We start from the raw sequence: 27412 nt of genomic DNA on the forward strand, positions 1-27412 counted from the left end.
ACGCCGGAGTGGGGATGTTCTTGGAGAATTGCTGTGTAACCCGGTCTCTTGCACAGGTGGGTAGCATGGAAAGACATGATCCTGATGTTTCCCCTCCAGGTGTGCGTGTGCGTAAGTATTCATACTTCGGAGGAGGACATTCAGCACGAGGGATGTGCTTGACTAGATGGTTTCGGACATGCAGGCTTAGCAATGGAGTGCCTGGATCCTGCCGATGCAGGGTTAAAGTACTATGCGCAAGCTAGGACTGGACGAATTCCCCGAGGATGAAGGGAAGGCGTATTATTCGTTGGGTTGATTGACGGGATATAGGGCATCTGCCTCCATACTATTACCTATAACCACTAGAGTAATTGCCCGTCTTCACACCGACAGACCAAGGCCTGGCAAATCATCGATGGAAACCGTGTCCACTCATTGAGCCCGGTATCACCGCTGACTCACGGATTCTGTGTTGTCGCCTTCCACCCGGCCCGGCAGGATGCAGTGGGCATAGGAAGATTTGGGTTGTTCTGATTATTCTTTTTATTACTTTATTTTAGCTATTTATTTACTGTTACAGCAGTACAGTACATACAGGGAGTTCAGGAAGTTCAGGAACACAAGGTACAATACTCCACTCCGGACGGGTTGTCAATTAGTGGTGGCTTTGTTGATCGATGCCACTAGACTGTATCGTGCTATCACCGGAACACGGAAGGGCAGACAATGCAGACAATGCAGGACGCGTACATGATGGTGATGGAGAGGCAGAGACTGTTTCTAAGCTAATTATTTTTTCCCAGCGTGTGAGTTGCATTGGATGGGAATCCATATCAAAGGGGACAAAATTCCTAGACATTGGATTATATTGATGTGAATAAGGTAGCATGTGGGAAGAAGGATTCTAGACTCCAGGGGTGTATTAGTATTACCGATCATCCATTGTATGTATCTCTAGGAACTCTGTACCTCCATCCATTGTACCTACATACATATATATACATGTATATAATTTCATATAAAAAATAGGGATTAGGACGGCTCTCTTCTCTTGATATGGATCTCTCATTCTTTATCCATCCACTGTTACCTAGTAGAGGTACCGGAGATCTGAACAAAGACCGATACAATACCCCGACCATACCGTTACATCCTACCGTTATTCTTTCTCCCCCTCCTTGAATTTTATTTATTCTTATCACGATTTTTATTCCGTTTTATTTACCTTTACTATCAACCTCACCACCCCTCACCTTCTTCTCTTCTTCTTCATCATGTCCCAACCCACCTCCAATCAACCCTTCCAAACTCCTGATGCCGCCGCCCAAGTCGCCGGACACTCCTCCTCCCATCCCACCCGCACCACCGAACTCACCAGTCTTAAAGTAAGGCTGCGCTCCGCTCTGCGCCAATTCCCTGACTTCCCCTCCCCCGGTATCCTGTTCGAGGATATCCTCCCTATCTTTGCCGACCCCGTCTTGCATGAGTCCCTCCTTCGCTGCCTCGAGCTGCATCTCCTCGAGGCCCATGCCGACCAGAAGCCCGACGTTATTGTCGGCCTCGAGGCTCGAGGCTTCCTTTTCGGCCCTAGTCTTGCCCTGAGACTTGGCGCCAGCTTCGTCCCCGTGCGCAAGAAGGGGAAGCTCCCCGGTCCCTGTGAGACCCAGGGCTACGAGAAGGAGTACGGCCAGGACTTTTTCCAGATGCAGGCGGATGCAATCAAACCCGGCCAGAAGGTCCTCGTCGTGGACGATATCATCGCAACCGGTACGTTCCTCCTTCCCCTCCATTGGGGAGACCATTGACATCCTGGTAAGAACCAGGGCTAACCGATGGTATCCTGAACAGGCGGCTCGGCCTATGCGGCAGGTGAACTGATCAAAAAAATGGGAGGAGTACTCATGGCCTTCGTCTTCATCCTCGAACTCGAATTCCTCAAGGGACGGGATAAGCTCGGTGGTCCGGTATACACACTTCTGTCTGGCCAAGAGAAAAATTTTTAATTTGATGGCAACAAAAAACAGAAAAAGAAAAAGAAACACCAAAAAAAAAAAAGACCCTTTCTTTCCTTCGTCTCGTAATGGATGTGGATTTGCACGGCTTTTTGCGGGTGTGATTGCCGCAAAAGAACAACCAACATAAGATTCACTCGTCCCTATCCTTGTCCCATCACTCCTCCCTGCTGCAGCTAAGGTCTCTGCCGATTTGATATCGGTACGGTGCGGTGGTTCTATTGCGGATTGGACTGCGTTCCGTATGCTTTGCAGGAGGACCAGTCTTACAGGTACTATGTGTCGGATCCTCTTTCATTATAGCTGGATGAAACACCAGATATTATGGAGTCCAATTAGATAGCTGGCCTACGTTTATGAGCTCGATGTCATTTCCGGAGAGATCATTGTTTGGTATATGGCATGTCTATTCATACGGTGTTCTGTACCCTATAGACAATGGACGACATGACCGCAATGCATCATGACAACGATCTATAATCTGTAAATCTTCCTATGCTTTCGCACTAATTCGAAGGTATGAACTTCACCATCACCTCATCCACCCATTTCTTCGGGAATCCCAACGTCTCCGCCTCGCAGATAGCTCGATGCATCCGCGGAATATACTCGTCCCTCGGCGGGCCCACCCGGATTCGTTCCTCATCAACATACACCAAAATCGTAGTCTCGGGTTCATCCTGTCGACGTCTCCGCTGTTCCTCATCCAACCACTCGGTCACCGTAGCCGACACATACCACTTGTTATAGCTCCCATTGGCCTGTTCCCTCGGCCGCACCGCCAGCGGGATCTTGTCCGTCTGGCGCGACGGAGGCGCCTCCTCATCGACACTCTCATACCCATCCAGCAGCGTCTCGTCCGCCTCATCCATCTCATACAGCACTCCGTAGACCGTATCCTCCTCCCCGGACACCGGCACCGCATCCCCCTCGTCGATCTGCTTCCCCACCCGTAACCCCGCTGGCGGGACCACGTTCGCGTATCCGTATTGACAAATCAACCAGCGCCAGTGATCCAGACGCGCGATGGCGACTGGCCGCGACGACAGGTCGGGGTTGTGTCTGCACCGCATGCGCATCTGCGTGAATGAGAGATTCGATCCATATGCGAAATACAGCACTCGGAGATTCGTCTCGCAATTCGGGAGTTGCGTCGTGGCTGTGACCGTGATCGGAGAGGGAACGGGTGTGTTATCGTCGGTGTTTTCGAGATGCATGAAGTTTTCTTTCTTTCGTTTCTATCTTTATTTCTTTGTTTCTGTATCTCTCGCTCTCTGTCCGTTCTTTTCTAATCTCGTCTGTTCGTGTTTCGAGCTCAGACCGACGTGGGATTTGTAGATGATATCTGTTTGTCAAGGTCGACTCGATATCAAGAAAAGAGTGCCCTGAACTGGTTGGGTTCCAACGTGGGTGTTATCGAGAAGAGGAAGGGGGAGGAGACGAGAAGGAAGTGAGATCAGTATCCAAGTGGAGTCGGTATTCTTTTCCCCGCCACTCACGATCATTCTATTCGTCTTCGTAGTGATACTTGATACTGCTAAGATTAACCTCTCTAAAAGAAAAATGTTTCCATTATCAAGATCCGGATTTTCTCTAGATAGTCCAGTGTGGCAAAATATGTGCATTCAAAAGGTGCGAAAACTAAGTATACCCAAGGTTCTATCCTGCTACATGTAACAAAATCGGATTCAAAGAACATACAAATTATTGATGGGAATTCCCTGCGACCGCACGGTGTATCGTCGCTTGATGCCTACCCCAGTCGCACGTCGCAACACTTCATACGTTTCCTCACCCCCACCAACCATTACCATACCAAGCAGATGCCGTCGTGGGATACCCCCCGCTGTCATCTGCGTCTCATCCAAGTATGGCCGAGCCAGATATGGCTCGGCACGGATGGCAGCCAAGCCAGTCGGTGAAAACCTGGGGTGGGCCTCTGGCACCTCGTCTGTCTCGTTAGATGAGACTACAATCACGAGCTTGAGCGCAGACTGTGATGGCGGATATGCCGCAATATTTCGCAATTTCTGTGAGAAGCTGCATCCGCCACGTTTGATGACCAGTACCTGGTGGTTTCGCGCAACGTCGCTCGGAATCCGGCGCTCACAGAGCTCATCGGCAAAGTAGATCGTTGACCAGCTGAGTCGATTTTTGGTCAAGTCACCTGTGACGGAGAACGTAGGCGCATCTTCCACGTCCGGCATCGGAGCCGACCCGAGACCGGAGGACATGGCAGCCGGTAGCACCAACCGCAACGGTGATTGCCTCGGGGATGACAGTGTCGAATCAGCCTGTGCCTCGTCTCGCAGTAATGATGAAACTGAGTCCATCAAGGACGAAAGAACCGTCTTCAAACCCGGTGCAGAAGGATCTACGTAGTCGAGTCTATCGTCGCTATAGTCGGTGGACTTGTGGATGATGGGCTTTTGGCTATGCTCTGCTGCAGCAGATTCTTGATGATCATTTGAATCATTTCGTCGACGGACTGTCTCTGGGAGAACGTCAATGACGATGTCAATCATCGCAAAATCACGAATGCGGGTAAAGTTCGGATCAGTGGGATCTAGGACATCAAACATGATCTCCCGCGAGAGATATACCTTCTCATCTTTCCCGAGGGGCACATTGTTGATCACCTGGACTCGGAACTCGTCCTCGGCCGCACTCCCGGGCGCATTCTGGGAGGGTACGTCCTGAACCATGCTCAACCGGAGGCCCCCAACCGCCTTGATGAGAATTCCGTCCCGAACCCGCTCCAAGGAGCTCGATCCCAAGACCATCCCGGGGATGCTTGGGAACGAGATATCTAGTGTCGGCCGAAGAACCATAGGCGAGCTTGTTGCGTTAAAGGGCACCAACTCGGCAGGTAGTGTCCACGGGAAGAAGGTATAATTGGTTGGCGAAAACAGGTCAGATATTGACACGCTCGGATGATCCTTTGCGTACTTCAGAAGAGGGCCTTCCGCCGGCCCTCGGCTGGGCATCAGGTGTAGACGGGCCAAGTTTGCAGCATGAAAAACATCGGGTCGCGCTGCTGTGGACGATAAACTGAAGGTCGGAGGTAGAGGTGCTGCCTGACAAATGTCATTACTGCGTTGTGGCTTGTCGGCGGTAGATGGCTTCTTGCGACGATGTGGGACTGCTGTCGTTTTCTTGGGTATAATGAGGGGGTGTGCCTCAGTCGAGAAGACAAACGGTTGGTCCATGTTGTTCAAAGGATGCGCAGGATCGTAAAGCAAGTACATGTACTTGGTAGTTTCTCCGAGAAAAAAGCTCTCCATTCTGTCGCTAAGCTCGCCATTCCGAACGTCCTGGAGACCGGCCCAGCCGCATTTTGTCCAGCACCGTCTTTTGAGATCCCGGAGCACCATCTCACCGACGTGCAAATACCAAGGATCTTTGGTGGCCTGGTAAAGATAATACGTGGACTCGATAAATTCGGGGCGGCCACCGTACCAGCCAAGGTTCCCTTCTACATTTCCCGTAGCAACGTTCCATCTCTCTGGGAGACCAGAGAACCGGGTCCACACAGCTGTGGGTAAGAGGTGGATACCAATGGCCTCATCAAGCTCTCCTGCCAGAGTCAGAAGACCAGGATAGAAGGCGCTCAGGCTGTCGATCCAGAATGCTCGCGTAGCGCCCGTGAAAACGTCCCCTTGGATTAAATGCGGATGTTGGTAGCCATCTCCTCGATACAGGTGACGCTTGATTGCCGTGTGCGAGTCATACCACACCTGTAAAAATGCATCTGCTGAATGTTCGTGCTCACTTAGTGGAAGAAAATAATCATCCAGCGCGTGCCACGGACTGTCGGGATTGTGCTGGGGTCGATCCCCCGAAGACAGTAGAACGTAAGATTTGAAGGCGTATTCGTAAAAGCTGTCAATGCCTGCGCCAATCTGAGAGTGCGTAAGTAAGTGAATTCTTTCTGGGCCCACCTCGCGCTTCGGGTGAAAGGACTTACCCCCGTATAGGAGTGAACCCATTTGCCCGATTCTGCATCTATCCCCGAGCCAATCAATCCTATTTCACTCCTCCTCGTCCAAACCGCCCAGAACGCTCTCTTTGCTAACTCCTCGTACCGGCCGTCTCCAATGAGCCTGCTCAAGACGGTAAATTCTAAGACCAAACTACCAGCGCCAGCACTGCAGGTTTCTGTTATCTCTGGCGAGGAGGGCCGCCGTCGTTTTTGGCAATACTCCTTATCAGGGTGATCGCATAAACCGGTGTTTAATGGCGAGTTCGCATAAAACGGCTGCCGTCGCACTCCATACTGCAGATTAACTCGAGGGTAGGGGAGACCAGTGTCCGTGTAGAAAGCAGGTAGGATGCGGTTGGCCAGGTCCGCAGCAAGTCGTAGAAACTGACCATCGTATATAAACCCATTTTCCCAGTTGATTCCATGACTGCCTTTCGGGAAACTGGTCTTATTCCAGGCTTTCGCAAAGCTCGTTTCCGCCTCTGGTGGATTGTATCCTGTAATGGGAAGGTCGCCCACGGCAAAGAGATGCGCGCTAAGCAGTCCACCTGCAAAGGCACCGATGTGAGTAAAAGAGAAAGCGCCACTATATGGTGAATCTCATACCTAGTCCTCGAATAACTGTTTCGAAAACCTGAACTTTGCTGTCTCTATCGAATCCTCTTCCTCTTTCACCCTGGCCAGCAGGGCCGTCTGTTCCATCACCGTACAGTCGAACAAAGTCCTTTATTCCATCCTGAAAATAGCTCCAGGCCTTTTTGCCGCCATCGGCGCTTGATGACAGAATTGCCAGCGAAGATAAGCTGTCGATTAAAGTTAGGGAATAATTTCCGAGAACATCGTTTAGCTCGTGTCCTAAATTTTCTCGGTCCCGGGTCAATGGGCCGCAAGAAAGGGGGCGCAATTCATCTTCAGGGAAGGCATGTTCGATGTAGTTCTCGTAGCCGTGGTAAAACATGAGCTCGGTTTCCTTCCTGCAAATAATCGCGTGAGTTGCGGCAATCGGGGCTTCCAGCGTACCACACAGCAAGAATGACACTCACTTCAGTTCATGGATTTTTTCTGTCCTCATACCCTGGGCCATGGCAAGCCACAGCGGCAGAACTAGGACCCATGTTGTCGCCCATGCTGTGAGCAGGTCGAACATTTGGGACCAGCTGCATCTCGAGCGCATTACCGCAGTAACGAGATGGTTACGGATTGCATGGGAACGTGATGGACCGCCGGGCACTACAAGGGGTTTCGTGTCGAAGGGGCAATCCGACTCGTTGGTGAATCCATTGAACTTCGAGAGTAATATTGTGGTGGCAGCGGCTCCGTCGCACGTGAGTGATTTTGGGACCGACAAGGCCAGATATGCCACTCTAAGCGACACCTCCCAACGATTATTTCAAAATCGTCTACTGTATATTATTATATGAACTAATATCCATTGCGCAAATTATGTATTAAATGCAACGCTAAATAAGGGCAACCTAATCTTGCTGTATGGCGAAGTTACTCGCTACTAATGCTAACAATCCTTTGCTTATATGCTCGAGTAACTCCCGCTTCAACCTTGGTAATCTGAGAGGGGAAAAAAGGACAGAATAAAAGGGGATATCTTTTAGGCGCATAAAAGAAATTCTAGTACTGGCGACGCAATAATGTCTTCCTAGTTTGGACTCTGCAAAATAATTTGCTCGATATACCCTTACCGATGTTCGGGCTCCTCAGCGATATGGCACCGTGTGAATGAACGTGGCTGTGCTTCAACAACGTAATCAATGCCATTATCAGATGTATAGCTGGGAGGCCGTGGAGTTGCAATTTTGTTGCTTGAAGTTGGCTCAGCCTTGTTTATGTGATTCCATAAGGGGCGCGCATTGCGCTCCACTCGCTGCCAATAAAGCAAGTCCGGGTTTATTCTCTACGACCAGTATCAATAACTATTAATGAATATTGTTCAAATATATAGAATGCCGGGAGAGACGGAAAGATAAACTTACCACGCTACTCCTCCAGAGACCATACGCTGGAGGGGGAGCCACAACTTTTTCCCGATTGTTGCTGTTGCTTTCGGTCAGAACTTCATCTCCGGCAAGGACAACCTGAATTGGGCGTTCCGGCTGAGCGTAACCAGTAGGCCCTGCTCTTCTAGGAATCTGATTGGTAGGACTTCTCAAGATTACCATCGCAAGGCGGATCAAAGAATGACAAAAGACAATGGCAAGAATTAGAATCATGAAAACAAGAAGAATATGTAGCTCGCGGCCCAAAATGGAATTGGATACAGCGAACACAAGATCTGTAATTGCTTATCAGCACTAGGAACGCCATTGGAATGTAACGAATAGACTTACAAAGGGCGAGGACGAGAATCAAAAAAACCGCAGACGTAGCTAGTGTGATTAACCTCTTTCTGGCATCCTTCTCTTTCAGTATATAGGCGCATGATCTTAGGCGATAATTGCAGTGCTCGGAAAGGCCCCGTGGTGGTACATCTTGTGTCTCTTGTCTAGACCTAGTGTGCGAATGTACCTCGTTACTCACGCCAGATTCCTCCGGCGTAGATTGTAGATAAATTTGAGAATAAGGGCCCCTGGGCGAATATGCGGATCCTAGATCTACCATCGACTGACGTATTGCAGTTCTCCCAGGTACACCAGAGCTTTGATGCACAGCGCGATCACCAAAAATTCGCTGCCCAAGACTGGCACGAGGCCTGCCATACCGCGATACAGATTGCTCTCCATGAGAGTGGTCTCTTTGGCAATGCCCATCTGTGTCGCCTCCATTGTGGCTGAAGTTTGTAGAAGATATCGGTGTGGGCGATGCTGAGGTGTTCGGGTAAGAGGGCCCTGGCTGAGACAGCAAAACCGATTCCATGTCGAATTGTTTGTCAGTTGAATATTGATATTGGGGTATCGAAGTGCACAATAATCAAGCATTCCACTTCCCGGCAGCTCTATTATTAATAAAAATATCGAACTCGGGTTGATTTTAAATCCGTATATAACCTTGGCTTTTCAATAGTATGTACTATATCCTACTTCCGCATTCGTTGAACAGCACACCGGCGAGAAATGCGAGAGGTGGCAACAATTACCTTAAGCGATCGACCTTGTGATATAAATAAATAAATAGCGAAGACAGTAATATGAACAATAGGAATGGTCAATTCCCGGGTATAGGTCGCTCGGCTCTGTTTCGTAATAGGAGGTATCTTCCGTGCTATACACTCATCGTGAGGACCAAAGATGCAGTGAAAGACGGAAGACGCAGCATTGGCAACAGAAATAGATAATGCAGCAAAGGGATGAACTGGGGATAATGTTTCACAATTGTAGATAGTTTAAAAGTGGAATAAAAATAAATTTTCAGAAGGGTAAGAAGACAAAAGAACAGGGGGGCTCCAGGCCGCACCAGTAGTCCGTTATGTTTAACCTGTATGGAATGAAAGATGGGGAATTAATAACCAGTATGAAGGGTAATATAATTAGATGCAACAAATTGCAATAAAGGAATATCAGTGATTAAAAAAAAAAAAAAAAAAAAAAAAAAAAAAAAAAAAAAAAAACAGATTTAACAAGTGCTGGAGATGAAGCTGAGGAGAAAGAAGGGGTGGAGCCCAAACAAGAGATATGAAATACTATTTTAAGGCAAAAACGGTGTAGTATACACCAGATACGGGATAGGTATTCCGTACTACTTCTCTACTATCCTCTAGGTAGATGGCACTAAACTAGTACAAGGAGCTACCTAACCCCTGGATGACCCGCGTTTCTAAGTATGGAGTATGTACATACAGTCCAGCTAAGGGGCTGGTTGCTCTAATAGAGTGGCTCCGGAAGATGGATCTAATTTCCTGGCAAACATCTTATTGACCTGGGTAATTTCATGCAGCCCGCACCTGCATGCAGCTGCTACCTACTCCATAGATACAAGGTGCACGTCAACTTAGATGTACGCTGTAGTTTGTCCTGTAAATCTAGTGTTTCAGACTTGGTTACTGGCCTTTCTCAGTTGTCAAGCAGCCTACGGCTGGGCCCAAAACTTTAACCACAGCATAGTAACTAAAGAAATTACAGATACATAAACAATGCACAAGGGTAAATGTTCAATTGCTAGACACCTTTTATCTATAGCTGATTTGAAAATCTGAGTTAGATATTAATCACAGTTCAAGACATAATGCAAACAATAATGTGGGAACTAAATCTCCGATTTAGCATAAAGCGTGTTGGCATTGGAAGTTTTATACAATAGCCTGCGCGGTAAGAGATCCTATGACGCCAATAGGTGCTCTGTTATACTTCAGACTAAATGTACACCATATCGCTTGTGTTTCCGCTAATTTTTCATAGCTTAACACATTGTAGTGTTCGCAACTTCTAATCTGAAGCAAACTAGCAAGGGGGTGCTCTTGATGCTTGCAACCCTCAATTCCCTAAATATCACATAAGAACTCTGGGACTTCAATTGCCAGTTTTGGAGACAAATTGTGACTGTAGGCTAGCTTTATTTGCAAAATCATGATCCATCTGTAAACTCCGAAGTTATATCATTTTCCAAGTTCACCAAGCATAAGACTCCGATCAGACGAGCCGGAAACAACTAGAATATGGGTTAGTAAATGCAATCATCAGTTACTCAAGTGCATCCCAACTTACTGATTGGCTCGGTGTTTGGCGAGAATCGAACATCATTGACAGTCCCCTTATGTCCAGGGAGCTTGTATAAAAGCTTTCCAGTTTTGGTATCCCACACAACCACGCTCCTATCGCCACTTCCTGCCGCAATTTTCTCGCCAGTTGGGTCCCAGCTCGCTCGGATGAGGTTCTTTTCCAGACCAATAGGAGCGCCATCATATGTTTTGATATGCCTATTTGTGGGCGCGAAGGGTCGAATATCCCATGTCCGTACGGTCGAATCATGTGAGTTGGACAGCAAGGTCTGCGAATCTGGAGAAATTTCGAGGGAGGTGATAGTGTCCATGTGTCCCGTCATAGAGTAAGCCACGGCCTTCTTTCGTAGGTCCCACACGTGAATAGTGTTGTCAATGCCGCCGCTGTATATTTCATTCCCAGCTTCCGATAAGGCCACAGCGGTTATTGGTAATTCTGTTACCAAATAATCAACTGCCTCCTTTTGCCGTGGATCCCATAAGCCCACGCAACCGTCATCGCTTGCACTGACCAAGAGCTCCTGGCCCCTTTTGCTGATGTCCACGCAATTGACAATCTCTTCATGTCCAATATGGCGCCGTATCCTTTGTCCAGTTTCTAGATCCCAGCTTGCAATTGTCATATCTGCTGATGCAGAAAAGATAGTTTTTGAATCACGAGACCACTGTAGGTCGAGGACCGCGCCTCGGTGACCCGAGAGGATGCCATAGTTTTCACACTGTCCATAGGTATTCCACAGCACTATTGAAGTTAATTTTATTATGAGCCAATTGTCAATGTTTTATAATGTAGTCCTAACGATTGACATACAAATAGATCTGTCTACTGAGCCGGATGCGATATGTTGCGCGGTGGGGTCAAATCGTACGGAGAAAACCTCACCAGAATGGCCTAATATATTGCCTATCAGCCTAAAATTCTCAATATTCCTCATTATGAAGCTATTTCTTCTCACCTGTCAGATCCATGATCGGTGCGTCTAACCCACTAGTGCGGGGAACCTGCGGTCAACATCAGTCTTTAAGGCTCGTTGTATTCTTTGACTTGGTGACCCAGCTGAAGACATACTGCCTGCACCAGAGCCCCATTTTGCGACGAGCTTTTTACAACAGCTGTATGATCATTCATACTGGCATCGGACTTCTTTCGTTTCACAACAACCTGGTTAGATGAACCAAAGGCCTCGGGGGCGGGTCGTTTTTCCCCAGACATCGTCCTTAGAAGACTCTGCAACCAACAGTTCAAATAGGCCAGTGGCAATCGAAGTGATTCAGAGGGGAATTAAAAACTAAACAATAGTAAACAATTCACAATGGAGGGTTAATATGCTGATGGCAAAGGGAGCACCATGCGGAGGACCACGGTTCTTCGTACAGGCGCAGAAATGGACGGGTAGATTAGGCGCGATAAACGCCGATTTCTTGGCTACAACCCCATAGGTAGGCGCCCTCCGTCCGATCCACTGACTGCGCGGGGGAATGCGCACACCGCGAATCTTGTCTTGACAAGTGCATTCACGACTAAATAGTTGTAATAAATTGCTTAAGAAATTTGACTTTCGAAGTATTCACCTTCTACGCAGGATTTAAAGGTCCCCCCAAATAACTGGCTAAACATGTCTACCACAAAAGCCTTAAGGATCGGAGAAGAGTACGTCGCTTATTGCCGTTGTCTTCATGACTGCTTATTCACTTACTGACAACTCCTGATATAGGCTATGGAAGTTAGTATGCTGAGTGCCATTGTTTCCCTGGATATCTGTTTTTCTTGCCCGCCCTCTTGGATATTAAAGTGGGGTTTAAGCAGCGAGCCAGTTCGAAACTAACATTGTGGTGCCCTTTACCAGAACGAGAGTTGACAAGGTCAATGCGGAGCTGGTGACTTTAACATATGGAACAATCGTTGCACAACTATGTCAGGACTATGATGGGAACTATCAAGAAGTGAATAAGCAGTTGGACAAAATGGGATACAATATTGGCATGCGGCTTATTGAAGACTTCCTCGCCAAGTCGGGCGTTGGCCGATGTGCCAATTTCCGGGAAACAGCGGATATGATCGCCAAGGTATTTACTCCTTGTCTGTATGGACTTTTTTTTGGGGAGGCTGACGGATGTTGAATTGAAATAGGTCGGGTTCAAGATTTTCCTCAATGTTACCCCCACTGTTACGAACTGGACCAGTGATAATAACCAGTTTTCACTTGTCTTTGATGAGAATCCTTTGGCCGACTTCGTGGAGCTACCGGATGATGGAAGAGCGCAGGACGAGCTGTGGTTTTCCAATATTTTGTGTGGTATTTTAAGGGGATCGTTGGAGATGGTAAGGAGACATAATCCTGGCATCTAATTCCACCACGTACATGTACTATGATATGCAACTAATCTAACACATTCGTCTAGGTACAAATGCAAGTCGAAGCACATTTTGTTAGCGATATGCTGCGCGGGGATGACACGACGGAGATGCGGGTATCACTAGTGAGATATATCGAGGATGAAATGCCCCCAGAGGAAGAATAGTCTGCGCGATTAATTGAGAGTAATTGAAGCTTATACATTTGTGGCGTTTGGCGTTTCCGGGCTTCAGGGCTTTGGCCCACTATCTCTTATCTGTTGAGTTGTCACTATCAACATCTACCATATCTTTCTTTATTTAAGAATGACAGCTGTTCTTTGAAACTCATAAACATACATTTATCTGCATTAACCCTTGATAACGACGTAGAAGGGCATAATGGTATAGCAACTACAATAAGTAGACGGGCATCTAAAAGTCTGCCTTCTACGTACGAACAATATAACTAATAACATTACCATGACTGAATCAATATATTGATACCTGTAGTATATTTCTAGCAGATATTTAGCGTTCAATTGGGCATGCCTTATACAATTATTTTCATGCTATATTAATTAACATAGGTACTCCGTAGATAGAAGCGTGAAGGGGTCGATGATTAGCCTGTGGAATTAACCATTATATAGCATGATGCGAAGAATGTAGAGTGTGGTGCTAATTACCTTGGAGTATAATATTTATTGCTAGGAAGTAAAGGGTGCATCTACTATTCAGATGTACTACCTTATCAGGTATAATAGTCTTAGGTGGAAGATCACTAGTTAGCGAACTTTTATGGTTACTTAGTCATCATCTCATGACAGCTGTTGTTAACTATTCTGATCATGTAAGTCTGACTAACAGCCACTAGTTAACTGCCAAATACACAGGGCAAATGTTGATAAAAATTGTAAAACCTAACCTAATTGACAAAGGAGATCTCTTTTTCTAAAATCTTATCTAGTGCAGAATACATACATAAGTAGCGGAGGGTGACAGCGAGGGAGCACCACGTGATGCACTATACTGCAATTGTTGAGGCTGTTCTGGGAAGTACGCTGAGTGACAGATACAATGTATGTACAGATTATTAGTTAACTTGCAAGTTACAAACAAACCTTTTATTTGAAACAAGTCTGATAAAAATTATTTCCTCTGTGCAAGGTTATAAATTTCTATCCTATGCTTGTGTTTATCGTTAATTCTTACTCTCCCATCTATTTAGTCGTGCCTTTGCACGGAGAATTGAACCCCACAGGTGGTTAATTTTCCATACCTAATACCACCACGTATCGGGAGAACATTTCTGCACTATCATTAATTATGAGAGGTTATTAAGCAGTAGCTGTATTTCTGCCCTGCCTCTTTTTCTCTTCCACTCTCTTTTTTATTGTTTCCTTTCTTTTCTGTTGTTCCGCTATTTGAGTTTTTTCTTCTCCTTGATCTCACAGTGGTTGGTCTCCATTGGCTGAAGACTGATTACTCTCAAAAAAAACTTCACTTTATTTCAGTCCTTCTAATTCCCTGTAAGTATTTCCGTCTTCATCATTAATTACCGGATGCATGCTGAAAAATACGCGAGGCCACCGCATCTCCCAGCCCTCTTACCTGGTTCCGATCGAGATAATCCGTGCCGAACAAGCGATTCACGCCCAGCCGGCAGTGATTGAACAGCCCAGCACTCCAGGCACCGCGCCTGATATCCACGTCCTCCCACCCACCAGAACACCTCAGATCCACCGCTACACCTTGTCCTGACCTTTGCCTCTCATCCCTCCCCCTCCACCACTTAGTTATCCTAAGCCACCGGGTTTGGTCTCTCCGTGTCTTCCTTTTCCCTTTCCTACAGGAACTGTCCATAGCCTCTTCTTTCTTGGGACATTTCGGGTTCTTCTCTGTTCAAGTCGAGTTTTGAATTTCCTGACCTTCTCTCCTAAACGCCATTGCCGTCTGCTCTTGTGTCGCTTGTCGCCGCCCACCCCGGTTGATCCTACCGCGCATTTTCCGGCTGGATTTGTTTTAACGATACATATATCCTTTTCTTCTAGACATTTTTTCTATTCCTTTTTTTCCTTTCTTTTTCCTCTTGATCCATTCCTTGCTCTTTTTTTTTTTTTTTTTGCTCTCTACTGCGGCTAGTTACTCCTTACTGCGCCGTGGAAGCAACTTCAGATTCTTTCGTTTCCTGAACTCGCCTTTTGCTCCTAAGCGGACCACGCTTGTCTCCCCGTAAGTTATCATCTCAACCCTTTTTCACTGCGTTGTCATCGGGCCAGTGGGACTATATCACACGTCAGTCCGTCTTTCACCCGGGATCTATACATGACTTGAATTGCACCACATCTACCCACTTCCTTCGATCGCGTTCTTTCTAACTATAAACTTATCTTCAGGGCTGGAAACATCGGTGTATCCGCCGTTTTCGTCTCATTATTTACTCCGATTGCTACGCGCTCCTCGTCTTACCTTGTGGTGAGCTCCCTCGCCTCGAGGCGGTGGATGCGCGTTGAAAACATCTGATCTCGACGACGCATTTCATTAAGGGTGGCTGAGCCCCGTTGCTGCCACCATGAATCAAATGAATGTCGCTGGGCTGAATCCCGGGGCGGGGGGCCCTGTCGGAGGCGTCCCAATGGTCAACAATGGTTCTGCAGCTCCCCGCAACGACGGAAATATGAATACTATCCCTGAGACAATGATCAACAATCTTAACACGTATATCTACGATTACTTCCTGAAGCGCGGCTATCACGACTGCGCTAGGGCTCTTGTGAAGGATGAGTCGATCAAACTCAGCACAGAACCGCCAATAAAATCGAGTCCCGGACATCGTCGCGATGCTGACGTGAATGGTGTTGACGGTGATGCCATGATGACTGATGGCAAAGATGGCGAGAAGTTGAAAATACCCGATGATCTTCCGCGCCCCAATCTTCCCAGCGAAGGCCAGCAAACCTCTTTCCTGTTGGATTGGTTCAGTCTTTTCTGGGATTTCTTCTGGGCTCAGCGCAAGAAAGGGAATACCAATGATGTGAGGCAGTATCTCCAACATAATCAGGTTCGTGGCCCTATTCTCATCTGCCTCGGTTATGGGTTATTTGTTGGAGGGGGAAGAAAACACTGCTGACCTCATGTAGAACTTGATGCGCCTCAGAGAGCAGCAACATAACCAGCTATTACGCCAACAACCAATTATGCCCGGACAAATGGGACAACTCAATATGCGGCGGAATGGTGTGGTTGCTCCCAATCTTCAGAAGACTGTACTGCAAAACAACACGACTGGCCTGTGAGTGTCCCCTCTCCATATTTACGAGATCCTCACAGCGAATAAACACGACAAGTCGAGGGGGTATTAACATGATTCACAGCTCGCAGCAGCAACTCGCCCAGCTTCATAAGAGCCAGCAGGTCCAGATGATGCAGCAGATGCAGCGAGAGCATTCGGATATGGACATGAACGGCCATCGTCCGCAGTCGCCGTCCTCAGCAGAGAACGCTCCTTCCCCATCTAAACGCCCTCGCCTTGAAGGCGCGCATATGAATGGTCAACAGTTGGCACCCAATGGACGCGGTCAAGGCCAAGGCATGCCTGCCCAACCGAATCCACAAGCGCTCTTGATGCAGAACGGTCTCACCCCGCGAGCGATGAATCCGGCTCAGTTCCAGGCTTCTTTTCAGCAGTCAGGTCCAACTGCTCAGCAGAAATCTATCCAGGTATATGCTCAGAATTTAGCTCTTCACCACTCACGCTCAGCATTGAATAACCAGGGCATTCCGAATGGTTTGATGAATCCCGGTGTCATGCCAAACCAGGCGGATCTGGTGCCTATGCCAGATGGCCAGGCTATGTATCCGATGAACGGGGACTACTATGGCGCGAATGGTCAAATGGCCCAGGTTCGGGCTGGAATGCAGACACCTGGCGGTCAGCATGGGAACCATGCTCTCCAAGATTATCAAATGCAGCTTATGCTGCTCGAGCAGCAGAATAAGCGTCGTTTGATGATGGCTCGTCAAGAGCAGGATAGCATGGCCCGTCCTGACGGCCAGCCCCCAATGCCTGGGCAACAGCAGGCTTTGCCACCAGGCACCTCTCCCCAAGGCAGCAGGGCGGGCACTTCTCCAAATCCTAACGAACAAATGAAGAGGGGTACGCCGAAGATGCCCCAAACCGGTCTCCCGGGATCTCCGAGTGCTGGCGATGCGATGGCCCAGGGTCGTGGTTCTCCAGCGTCCATGAACTTTAACGGGGGTCAGATGCCACCTGAGATGGCCGGCCCATTCTTCGTGAAGGGTATGCCTGATGGCATGGCAGGTCCCAACGGCATGCGACCCCCGAGCTCCAACCCAGCCTTTACCGGTCCTCAGATGGGTCAACCGATTCCTGCGGGTGTTGGTAACCGGGTACCAACTGGAAGTTGGCAACCACAGCAGGGTGCACAGGGTCAGCCCATGGCACCACAGCAGTCACCAGTGAACCAACCCCAAACAACCGGAACTCCCCAGAACAACCCGATGCCTCCTCCTCAAGCGCCACCAGCGGCTGGTTCCAACACGGGTCGGACGCAGCCACAATCTCCTCAGACGGCCCCCGCTCCGCCTACGCCGCAACAAGCCAACAAACCCGCGCCGAAGAAGAAGGATACCAAAGACACTCGCAAGGTATGTACTCATTATTTTTAGGTTCACTATTGTGGCTTTACTGAACACTGTTCTAGCGACCTTCGAAGAAGGCCACGGCCGCTGCCGCAAATGCGAACACAGCGGCTACTCCATCATCTGAAGCGGAGCATCCACCAACCCCTACACCTTCAACACCAATCACACCTCAGCATCCTAATTCGTTTAACAAAGCCGGGGCAAATGTCACGACAAGTGCTCCTCCGCAGCCAACGTCGGCTCCTGCCCCACAGCCGCTCGTACAGCAGCCACCGGATCAAAGTCAACAATCGTTTGGCGACCTTAGCATCCCAGATGTATGTTCTCACCAGCGTGTGCCGCGTTTGTACCTTTCACTAATGATACCGATAGGCATCCGCTTTCAATCTCGACTTCAGCGCTCTGGAGAACCCCGATATTCTGGAGAACTTTGACTTTGATACGTTTCTTAACACTGATGCGGACACTACTGGGTTTGGGTTCGATCCTAATATATCTTACCCGACAGATGGTGTTGAGACCGGTGCCGGGGATAGCTTGTAAACGAGCCCAGCAGATATTCAATTCCTCCTCATATACCCTTCCTTGTTTCTGTACATTCCTAACTCTCGACTTGTGGTATTCGGTTTTTCTTTTAAATTCCCCTCTTTTCAACTAGTGTTCTGTCTGTGTCTTTTTTTTTTTTTTTGCCCGATAGTTGTCGACATGATTTGGATATGTGCCTGTGAGACTGGCGTTGGTGTATCCGTTCTTGCATATCCTTCATTTCCTGAAACCAACGAGATGCGTTCTGTCTGAGATGGATTTGTTTGTGGCCAGGCTGATGTGCTGTGACTCTATGCCTTTCACTTCTTCCTTCTTCTATTACTATTATACTTGGTTAATTCTGTTTCTATTGCTCCCGTGGGCCACTGAGTGATATTCTTCTAGCGTTAGTCATTTCCCATTTAATACTTGAGATTATCACAAAAGATGAGTCCTGGTTTTCCTTCTTTCCCGCTGCGTCTCCTTTGTCTTGTTATTATGGCGTTGTTCACGAGGACCTGGCTGTTATTGACTTCTCTCCGGAAATGGCCTATGAAATGAGAAGATACTTAGCCCATGTCTCTTCTTATCTTTCCTTTCACATGACCTTTCGCATTGCCGTCGGTTAGCTTATCAATTCCAGCTGAAGAAGAGAATACAGAAGCTGCTCTGCGTTCCTAGGGAGATGAAAAGTTTAGGGTTGATTGTTCTGAGTCAGCTCAGGTCTATCAATCGCAATCTACATCATTATCTCTGTTATTCCGCTCTTCCAAAGATGGAGAATAGAAATTCCTAGTTATGTGTACACTTCAAATATATGCATTGTCTAACGCTTCTTTCCATGCCTGCTGTATGAATATAGAAAGAATAGAAAGAACATTTCTTTCTCCCTTGGTATTTTAGATTTGAAAAAAAAAAAAAAAAAAAAAAAACCACATGTACGTTCGTCGTTGAAACTTTTCATGGTTGTGGATAGATTGCTAATAGAAAGTGGCGAAGGTGGAAAAGATGAAGAGAAGAGGAAGAAAGCCCACACATATCTACTTAGTATGTGATAATGCCAATCGACCTAGCCAACATGCGTGGAGTCAGAGCTTCTGCCTGAAGCAATGGCTTCCCATTGATCACATTTCATGGGCTTTTGCTGCGGCCACTTCTAGGGCCATGTCCTCTTCGACCATTTGGACTAGATATTGCGGTACTCTCTGCACAAATCTCTTCGAAATTATTCTTAGTGCCCATCATGCTGTCGATCTTTCCCACATCACTGGCGCGGACTAGGAACGGATCATCCTTAAAGAATGCCCAGCAGCGTAGTTTCCCTATGATTCAATTAGTCAGCCATCAAAGCGCTCGATTCTAAGCTCGGAGTATTCTAGGGAAAGAAGACGGCATATCCCTGCATCGCAGAACCCTTCTGAACCCTTCGATGTTAGGAGGGTGTGAGGAAAGCTTTATTAGAGATCCCAACAAGAAATTGGGGGGTACAAAGACCTTATTTGTCAGCCATTCAGTGTGAGTTCTCAAACACCAGCTGCCGTATATCTCCTGAGTTACTGCCCATCTCTCTGTTTCCTCCTTAAAGGGTACATTAATTGGCGACACTGCGGTTTGAGATTGGAACTAGATTTGCATTTCCCGGCAAGTTCTTGCGCACCATGAAGTTTGAACCGCTTATGCTTTCCCGGCGATTCCCTGTGGACACTTTGCTTTGCCATCTTGAATCGGCCTTTTGGGAGCAGCAATACGACAAACCGGCCGCTTGTCTCTATAGAGGGGCTCTCGGGAACATGCCCCAGCACGGCCTTGTTAGATTTTTTCAATGCGAGCGGCCCCCGAGAGCTGCAAGGAGAGTCGTTTTCCGATGTCAACAATCCGACAAACCGTGTAGAGCCTCATATGTGGCAGGATTCTGTGATTCGGATTTCTCAGGGTAGTATTTGAGAGACCCAAAGTACGTCATGTTACCTCGATTCATTACGATAGTTCTTCACGCGAAGACATTTAGTATATCGGCCCCTGCAGTCCATTGTAGAGGCAGTAGTCTACATATCGCCTATTAGACAACATAGTGGCCATGGGGCTGGCAACTTGCCCTTTAAAAGCTCCGCCCAGCCCCAGTGGGGAATAGGAGACCTATCTTCTGGCTTATAAGGAACAATCCAGTCCAGATATTCTCTCGTAGTCTAAAGCTTCCTGATATACGCCCACTTTGGCCTCCACTGGGTCTTATCAGTGCGCGACCTAAGTATTGTATGGCCATATAGGGTGAGTTTGACTCCCCAGCGATCTTTTCGACTTTTACTGTACTGGAATCGCGGAAGCAGAAGAGTCTGTAATGCAAGGACCTCAAAGGAGAAGAGCACTTCATTTTCAATAAGTCAGGGTCCAGCGAAGCCAGCCTCAAGGCATGGTGCTGGGCACCTGTATTGGTGTTGTGTATCGGATCTTTCTCGGCTTGCATCGAGTCTCCCTGATCAGGATACTGCAGCACCGACGTAGATGATCTCACAGGGGAGGGGGGACTAGCAGCTTGCAGGTTCCTGGGAGTGGGCAGTCGACGCCAAGCTCTAGTAGGGCGAGGATTCATACGCAAAATGGGAAATCCCAAGGGAAGACATAGGACTGTAGGAAAGCAGAAATGTGCAGGAGCCACGCTGTGCGAGGCACTCAAGGGCTACTTATCTTCCTGGGACCGATATTCCATTGAGTTCTCCATACCTGGCGAAGTGGAAGGTGGGAATTTGAAATAGAAAGAAAGACTAAGCGTCAGATCCTAGGTTGGAAGGCACCTTCTCGATTGGGCAAGTACAACACTGACTCGATTCACTACGCAGAAATTAGGAGTGTGCATATGTTCGGCTTCAAGAAGGATGAATAATAGTACATACATTCATTTGCTAAGGGCGATATGAAGCTTGGAAGGAATGGCAGCGAAGGAAGTGAAAGACAGTGCAGCAAACATGAAATTGATGGTCAATGCACTCAAAAACAGGGGAAACCTAGGGAAGAGAACATGCTGGTACATCCGCCGGTGTAGAGTGCCCCTTGTAAGAATACCTTCAATCAATTGCTGCAACTTCAACGGTGCTACTGCTCATGAGCTGAATACTCGAATCGAGGAGCTCGTCTAGGTCGACTCGGCGGACGAGATCATCTGTTCCGGGCAAGTCTTGCGCAGGCGAAACAAGTGCAGGCTCTCCCCTAGACAGGGTGTTACTCTCACCACGCACGGATCCAGTGGATGGTTTCCTTCGGGATTCAAGCGAGCTCTCAGTATTTCCACTGGCACGCACTGGCATCTTGGTCGGCGTGTGGTTAACCCTATCTCTCTCCCGATGTGGCGTTGCCGCCGTATCTTCATTTTCCTTGTTGTCCTGAGACATTCTCTCTTTCCGACTCTTGACATTCACACTCGGACTAGGATGAAGCTTGCTCTGTTCTGCGGTATCTACCGAAGGATCGGGAGGTATGCTAGGTTTCTCGCTGGATTCGGATACGTCTCTAGCTACGAGTTGCGAGATTTCCTCCACGGCCAAGGATCCACTTTTATCTTTGGCAAATGATTCTGCAGGCGCTCCGGCCACAGTTGGGGGGTTGCTTCCCACGCCCGACGGAGTGTTGGTGGGTGCTTGGGTGCCACATGCCAGTGGTCTGGGGGGGCTCACCGCTTCAACAAGCTTGCTGTATGCCTCCTCATCCAAAGGGGTTGTGATACTAGGATGCTTGCTATGCTCGTAACTAATACCAGTCATGCTTGAAATAGCCCGACTACTAGCTGTGCTAGAAGTATAGTCCGGCATGGACACGTCCTCGCAAGATGGCCTGGCACCGCGATGGCGCGCAGATGGATCAAGCACATACGGATCAATGAATGTGTCCTGCGCGAATAGTTCCTGAGGAGCCCATCTTGATTCTCTGGGGTTGCTTGACCACTGGGCTGCAGACCCTAGGTAGTTTCTATACTGCCAAGTGCTGTTTGCTACTGGAGTGGCCACCTCGCTGCTCGCAAGTATAGCCTGCCGTGTATGATGTCTGGTTGGCGAGTGGGTGTGAGTGTTGTCTTCGGCATCCTTCAACTCGTTGGGATCTCTTCCAGAGCTACACTTGAAAAGGCGTGGCTCTCGAGTCCACATGGCAGCGTTTGGCCAGGCAATGCCGGAATGTTCTAGGACATCTGTACTCGGTTAACGAGACCACCTGACCCTTAACGAACGGACAGGACAGCGTACGGAGAGGGGCATGCTGAAAAGCAAACGCAACCACTTCTTTAACTCTTTCAAACGGTGGAGTTCGGTGCGGCCGAGCGAATCCCTCCGAGATCACCACGCGTATTCTTCCGTGCAGCTCCCCTGCGTCCCAATATCTTTGCTCCAGGATCTCCTGATGGAAAGGGGGGAATCGAAGGGTGTCCTGGTTGCCACTCTTATCAATGTCTAGAAGGCTGCGTGTTAATAACAAGCACAATATTCCAAGGATGGAACAACATACAGGAACTTAATTCTATGAGTGAATTCCCCAGGTTAACAATAGAACCCACGTGAGGTTGATAATTGGCAGCGTACCTATAACATGGGGCCAGTGGGATCTCTGACCGAATACGCTTCCCCTATGGGATATCAAAATACTCAGCCGAGATTCGGTCGGATCAAGTGATTCAACAACTCACGCGACGCATAGGCCATCGATGAAGATGCGAATCTCAAAGAGTAAAGCATCATCAGGCTGCAACAGACTGCTCATCAATCTGCTCGGACGGGGCTTTTCCCAACTATGGATGGACACCCGAAAGGAGTAATTAGGAGGGATACTGGGGATGAATGTGGTGAGGACTGGCAACAAGCCCAAGTTCCCCTGCGGCAAGTAATACGAGGCCGGACTGACGAGTGTAGGACTGTGCAGGTAAGGAGATTCTACCCCCGGTGGATATCAGCGCACACTGCTTAGACCAGGCCAAGGGCTTCTTCCAACCTGTGTCCTTCGTCACGAAACATTGAGTCTTGAACTCCTGTAAAGGCACCTTGGAGCTCTCCGGGAAAAGAAGCACGTCCCAGTTCTCGTAGCGCATAGTGCTCGACCTTCTACAATTTCCGCTCCAGGATAATATGTGAAATGAAGAATTTGGGGGCGGGGAAGGAGGCGGGGAAGGGGGGGGCCAGGAACGAATAGAGAATACCAGGAGTAATGAGAAACACGTACACCCACAAGGACGGGAGCAGGCGAGGAAGAGATAAGTTCCATTTAGAGGGGTGGAAGCTGTTTGTTTGATATACACGGGGTGCTCCTTCCGCATCAGGTTGAGCGTTCCCAATTAAGTAGGTAGTCGATCGGGCAGCTGCCTCAAGACCAGCAGCAACATCGCCCATGCTCCAGCCTTTGCAAAGCCTTGAGATCATGCGCAAGGTAGGCAGGTACGTATCAGATCAGGCGAGACCTAACCCCAGTCGAGTGACATCTACTTCGGACGAGTAACGAGCAGGCCGGCAACTGATCAGAACAATGCTCAGAATTCCACTATCTGCAGAGGTAGGAGAGAAGAGACCAGAATTACACACACAGGCAGAAAGGAAACACATAGGAAAGAGCTCATTGCACAACGAAGGGGGGAATCATCCGTGAAAGAGACAAAGTGAAACCCATCATGCCGAGAGGCGCCTGGGGAAATAAATCAGACAAATTTACGAACGATACGGAACGCCCAGAATTGGATCACAAGCTCACAGAGACAGCCGCCGATTTCCGAGAAATACACGCAGAAAGTAAGCAGCAGCTTTCACCCGAAAACTCCATCAGGGGCGCTAAGGTACCCTGCAACATTTCCAACAGCCCAGGAGCTACAGCGAGGACTAAACAGCAATGAAAGATGATCCAGTCCCACATTGTGACACGGCCACTAACCCATCAAGCGAAGCAGAAGCAGCATGAATAGGCGAGAAATACACCAGAAGGCGGGCCGTGAATTGGTCGGCCAGGCCCCGATACATAACCATAAGACAACGGTATGGAACGAGCGAGAAAGCACTATGCTCCACAACGAACTGGATTTGAGAAATGCAAGGCGAAGGAAAGCAGTGTTGTACAGGCCGCCCGTCTAGCAAAAAGATGTTATAACATCCTCAATGCGGAACACAAGTCAATTTGATTGCTTCATGAAAAACTTGAGAAGATGAACTTTTCGCAGAATGCCTGCCCAAGGTGTATAGGATAAAAAAGCACATCAACAAATATGATTGGGTGTGTCATACGCATAAGAAGACCCTTAGTAAAGCCAGAAACGCAAATGGGAAAGATGGGAGAGAAGCAAACGGAAATAGGGCATTGAGAACAGGATACGGAAGATATAAGGGTGGGAAATATGGCGGAACAAAGGGATGTGAATTAAAAAAGGAAACAAAGAAAAGGCTGGAGAACTTGAAACCAGAGCTCAGATCTTGCTAAAACGGAAGCGCTCACATATAATGAAGTACATGGCACAGGAGAGAATGCTCATCAAGAGCTATAGAGGGAACTTTCGCAGAGATGAATAGCAAACTTATGAGACAAAAGACCCATCATTGAAATGACGCAAAACTCCTGCTGTGGCTTTCAAAAAAAGAACGCTTTTTTTACTAGAGATTTTCGTTAACAAGACTCGAGATTCCCACTGAGCGCGATAGTAAGGATATCAAGCAGTGTCTTCAGGGTGACCACCAACCTTCATAGGTGCAAAACCGCCGTACTGGTGGGCAGGGGGCATGCCCATAGAAGGGTACATCGGAGGCGGGGGAGGAGCGGGACGATAAGGGCTACCAGCAGGGCCTGAGTTGTTCTGAGAACGGCCCCAGCTCAGGCGCACACGGGAGTTACCAATGGGATAACCCTGCATCTGGTTGATTGCCATTTCGGCAGCGTGACGCTGGACAAACTGAACAAAACCACAGCCCTTACCAGGGGGGATCTTGACATAGGTGATCTCGCCGAATCCCTGGAAAAACGAGCGCAACTCATCCTCAGTGACGTATCCAGACAGCCCACCAACGAAGACAGTGGTATTGTTGGGGTCAGTGAACTGGTTCATAGGTTGAGGGGCACCGTAGAAGCCCATGGGAGGAGCACCCATGGGGGGATACATGCCCGCGGGGCCGGGCATACCCATCCCACCTGGGACAACGCCTGGGCCCTTGTTCTTGGGGGTAGCAGTAGAGATGCGCATGGGACGGTTGCCGCAGTAGACACCCTGCATCTCGCTCAGAGCACGCTGCTGGTCATTCTCATCGGAGAAGCGAACGAAGCCGTAACCACGGGACATGCCACTAATGGGGTCGGTCATGATTTTGGCAGACTTGCAAGATGGGAAACGGCTCTGGAAGAGGGAAACGAGAACGTATTCGTTGACTTCGGGGCCGAGGTCACCAACGAAGATAGAGTACTCAGGGCCACGATCATCACGGCTACAGAAATCAAACGTTAGGTTCTATTATTTTAGGACAATGGCGTTGATTATATCAGCCTTACCTCCGATCAGCAAGGCCACCACCAGTAGCCCAGTTCAACTTAAAGAGACGGTTCGTATTGGGCATAGGAGTGCCATTGAGGGTCAAGGCCTTGGCAGCGGCAGCGGGAGAAGCGAAATCGACGAAACAGTAGCCGGCATTGCTCCTACTACCATCATTAGGATCGCCTTCCAAAGGCGTTTGGATTCCTAAGTACTCACCCAGAGAACTTATCGCGAATCATCTTCACGTTGACCTGCTCACCCATCTGGAACCACAGATTGCGGACAAAGTTCTCATCAATCCAGGGCTCAAGTTCACCCATCCTATACTTCAGGTCAGAGAAAGTGAATCAAGGCAAGAATAGCTTGGTGCCATGGGACATTCGTACCAGAGTGTAGTCTTCCCATCGGCACCCTGTTGAGGGACGGGAGCAGCTGATGGCTCGCCGGGGGTGGGACCCTGGAAAGGGGCAGTAGTAGGGTCCGCCTGGCCGGTCATGGCTGTGTCTGCAGGGGCAGGAGCGCCGGGGGCAGCCGCGGCCGCATCGGCTGCTGGGTGCTGGTTTTGGAAAGAATCGAAGTTCTGGAAAGACATATTGACGTGAAATCCGGTGTTCGTAATGATAACTACGATAACAGTATCTGCAGAAATTCTGTATTAGCCCCCAAGGACATTGCAGGCATCGCAGAGATTGCAGAGATTGCAATCACGCTACCATCACTAGGCCAATATGAACATACCTTCAATTTGCAGGTATATGAGCAGAAACCCAAACGAGTAAAAACTTTTCTATTTCAGAAACGGTGCGTGCGACTGAAAATTCGTTGCAGTCGTCAAGGAAAGAACAGCGTATGATCGTTCAGCTCTTGAAAATGATTGAAATGATAGTTCACTTCCTGGGATAATTGCAATGAAAGGTTAGCTTAAAGCAAAATTTTTCCAGTCAAAAAAAAAAAAAGAAAAAAATCCAAAGCGCTATTAAGCAGAAAAATGAGAAAGCATCGAATGGCGTGAATCACTACTGAGACAAATCTGGATCCACAGCATATAATCTTCGGGAGAAACCAGGTTGACCTGGGCCGGTAACAATGATAAAATAATGGGTTGGTGAAATAGAAGCGGATGTGATGGAATCAGCCTTGTTTGCGCAGTGCCGCTCTGGCTCTGCCAAGACCAGAATCGACTAATATCGCTTCAGGACGCGACGGAATAGTCGGAAACGAGGATATCGGGGCGAGGCCAATGACAGGCAGGCATTTGAAGGTCGGCAGCATGGCGGATACAAAAAAAAAGGGAAAGGACCTTGAGACCGCGTTCGTCGAGAACACCCCTCGGACCCATTTTCACCCGTTGCGACCGTTCCAATCGGTATATCCGGTCTCCTCGACCCGGGATACAATCCCATGTAAAAGCAAAGTCGCACGGTCAAGAACATCAATTGATGACAAGAGGACAGATAAAGGAAGTGTTGCTGTGTAGCGACCGTGCAGATCCCGTCGGCTATCACAGCGAGAGTTGTAATCGGCGGGCGCATCAGGGCCACTAGAGCTAGGCTATCGTTCCGAGACGGCATCTCAAGAGAGGATATTCGAATAGATTTCCAACGGCAGATGAGGCAAAGCGCGCCATCTCAGGGTCGAAGGAGAGCACCACGATCCTCGAAGCGCAGGAACAGGGGCGAAGGGATGATGATGCGGACCAGAGTTGACGTACAACCCACCACTTGCCAACGACGACGAGAATAAAATAAAAATGATAATAATAACA

The 27412-nt window shown here is 48.4% G+C and overlaps 10 protein-coding genes across 10 annotated transcripts; 3 read left to right on the forward strand and 7 right to left on the reverse strand.

The window, feature by feature from the left end:
* Window positions 1-1256: 1256 nt before the first annotated feature.
* On the forward strand, window positions 1257-1985 carry APT1 (adenine phosphoribosyltransferase APT1; the record flags this gene model as incomplete). The annotated part of the gene is made up of 2 exons (XM_033571604.1): window positions 1257-1749; window positions 1831-1985. 2 exons carry the CDS (start codon window positions 1257-1259, stop codon window positions 1983-1985), a joined length of 648 nt encoding a protein of 215 aa, XP_033424919.1.
* Window positions 1986-2500: 515 nt separating this feature from the next.
* Window positions 2501-3211, reverse strand: ATNIH1004_006978 (gamma-glutamylcyclotransferase family protein; the record flags this gene model as incomplete). Its single annotated transcript, XM_033571605.1, has 1 exon — window positions 2501-3211. One exon carries the CDS (start codon window positions 3209-3211, stop codon window positions 2501-2503), a length of 711 nt encoding a protein of 236 aa, XP_033424920.1.
* Window positions 3212-3682: 471 nt separating this feature from the next.
* On the reverse strand, window positions 3683-7150 carry MNL1 (alpha mannosidase-like protein; the record flags this gene model as incomplete). Its single annotated transcript, XM_033571606.1, has 4 exons — window positions 3683-5896; window positions 5962-6524; window positions 6583-6950; window positions 7020-7150. The coding sequence occupies 4 exons, from the start codon at window positions 7148-7150 to the stop codon at window positions 3683-3685; spliced, it is 3276 nt and encodes a 1091-aa protein (XP_033424921.1).
* A 519-nt stretch (window positions 7151-7669) lies between these two features.
* On the reverse strand, window positions 7670-8753 carry ATNIH1004_006980 (uncharacterized protein; the record flags this gene model as incomplete). Its single annotated transcript, XM_033571607.1, has 4 exons — window positions 7670-7885; window positions 7965-8263; window positions 8319-8557; window positions 8587-8753. 4 exons carry the CDS (start codon window positions 8751-8753, stop codon window positions 7670-7672), a joined length of 921 nt encoding a protein of 306 aa, XP_033424922.1.
* A 1766-nt stretch (window positions 8754-10519) lies between these two features.
* ATNIH1004_006981 (WD40 repeat domain-containing protein) lies at window positions 10520-11855 on the reverse strand (the record flags this gene model as incomplete). The annotated part of the gene is made up of 5 exons (XM_033571608.1): window positions 10520-10572; window positions 10629-11384; window positions 11454-11534; window positions 11599-11644; window positions 11712-11855. 5 exons carry the CDS (start codon window positions 11853-11855, stop codon window positions 10520-10522), a joined length of 1080 nt encoding a protein of 359 aa, XP_033424923.1.
* A 403-nt stretch (window positions 11856-12258) lies between these two features.
* Window positions 12259-13165, forward strand: BET3 (TRAPP complex core subunit BET3; the record flags this gene model as incomplete). The annotated part of the gene is made up of 5 exons (XM_033571609.1): window positions 12259-12293; window positions 12358-12366; window positions 12490-12709; window positions 12774-12965; window positions 13046-13165. 5 exons carry the CDS (start codon window positions 12259-12261, stop codon window positions 13163-13165), a joined length of 576 nt encoding a protein of 191 aa, XP_033424924.1.
* A 2387-nt stretch (window positions 13166-15552) lies between these two features.
* somA (putative cAMP-dependent protein kinase pathway protein (Som1)) lies at window positions 15553-18188 on the forward strand (the record flags this gene model as incomplete). The annotated part of the gene is made up of 5 exons (XM_033571610.1): window positions 15553-16041; window positions 16121-16272; window positions 16355-17648; window positions 17705-17962; window positions 18018-18188. 5 exons carry the CDS (start codon window positions 15553-15555, stop codon window positions 18186-18188), a joined length of 2364 nt encoding a protein of 787 aa, XP_033424925.1.
* Window positions 18189-19301: 1113 nt separating this feature from the next.
* ATNIH1004_006984 (uncharacterized protein) lies at window positions 19302-20148 on the reverse strand (the record flags this gene model as incomplete). Its single annotated transcript, XM_033571611.1, has 3 exons — window positions 19302-19492; window positions 19828-19899; window positions 20055-20148. The coding sequence occupies 3 exons, from the start codon at window positions 20146-20148 to the stop codon at window positions 19302-19304; spliced, it is 357 nt and encodes a 118-aa protein (XP_033424926.1).
* Window positions 20149-21232: 1084 nt separating this feature from the next.
* ATNIH1004_006985 (uncharacterized protein) lies at window positions 21233-23238 on the reverse strand (the record flags this gene model as incomplete). Its single annotated transcript, XM_033571612.1, has 6 exons — window positions 21233-22347; window positions 22403-22606; window positions 22662-22673; window positions 22736-22779; window positions 22840-23083; window positions 23142-23238. 6 exons carry the CDS (start codon window positions 23236-23238, stop codon window positions 21233-21235), a joined length of 1716 nt encoding a protein of 571 aa, XP_033424927.1.
* Window positions 23239-24834: 1596 nt separating this feature from the next.
* ATNIH1004_006986 (RNA-binding protein) lies at window positions 24835-26239 on the reverse strand (the record flags this gene model as incomplete). The annotated part of the gene is made up of 4 exons (XM_033571613.1): window positions 24835-25600; window positions 25665-25808; window positions 25864-25968; window positions 26034-26239. 4 exons carry the CDS (start codon window positions 26237-26239, stop codon window positions 24835-24837), a joined length of 1221 nt encoding a protein of 406 aa, XP_033424928.1.
* Between the last annotated feature and the right edge of the window lie 1173 nt (window positions 26240-27412).

This window comes from Aspergillus tanneri (assembly GCF_003426965.1).
Source record: "Aspergillus tanneri strain NIH1004 chromosome Unknown AapTan_7_pilon_pilon_pilon, whole genome shotgun sequence".
In the NCBI taxonomy this organism is placed as follows: Eukaryota; Fungi; Ascomycota; class Eurotiomycetes; order Eurotiales; family Aspergillaceae; genus Aspergillus; species Aspergillus tanneri.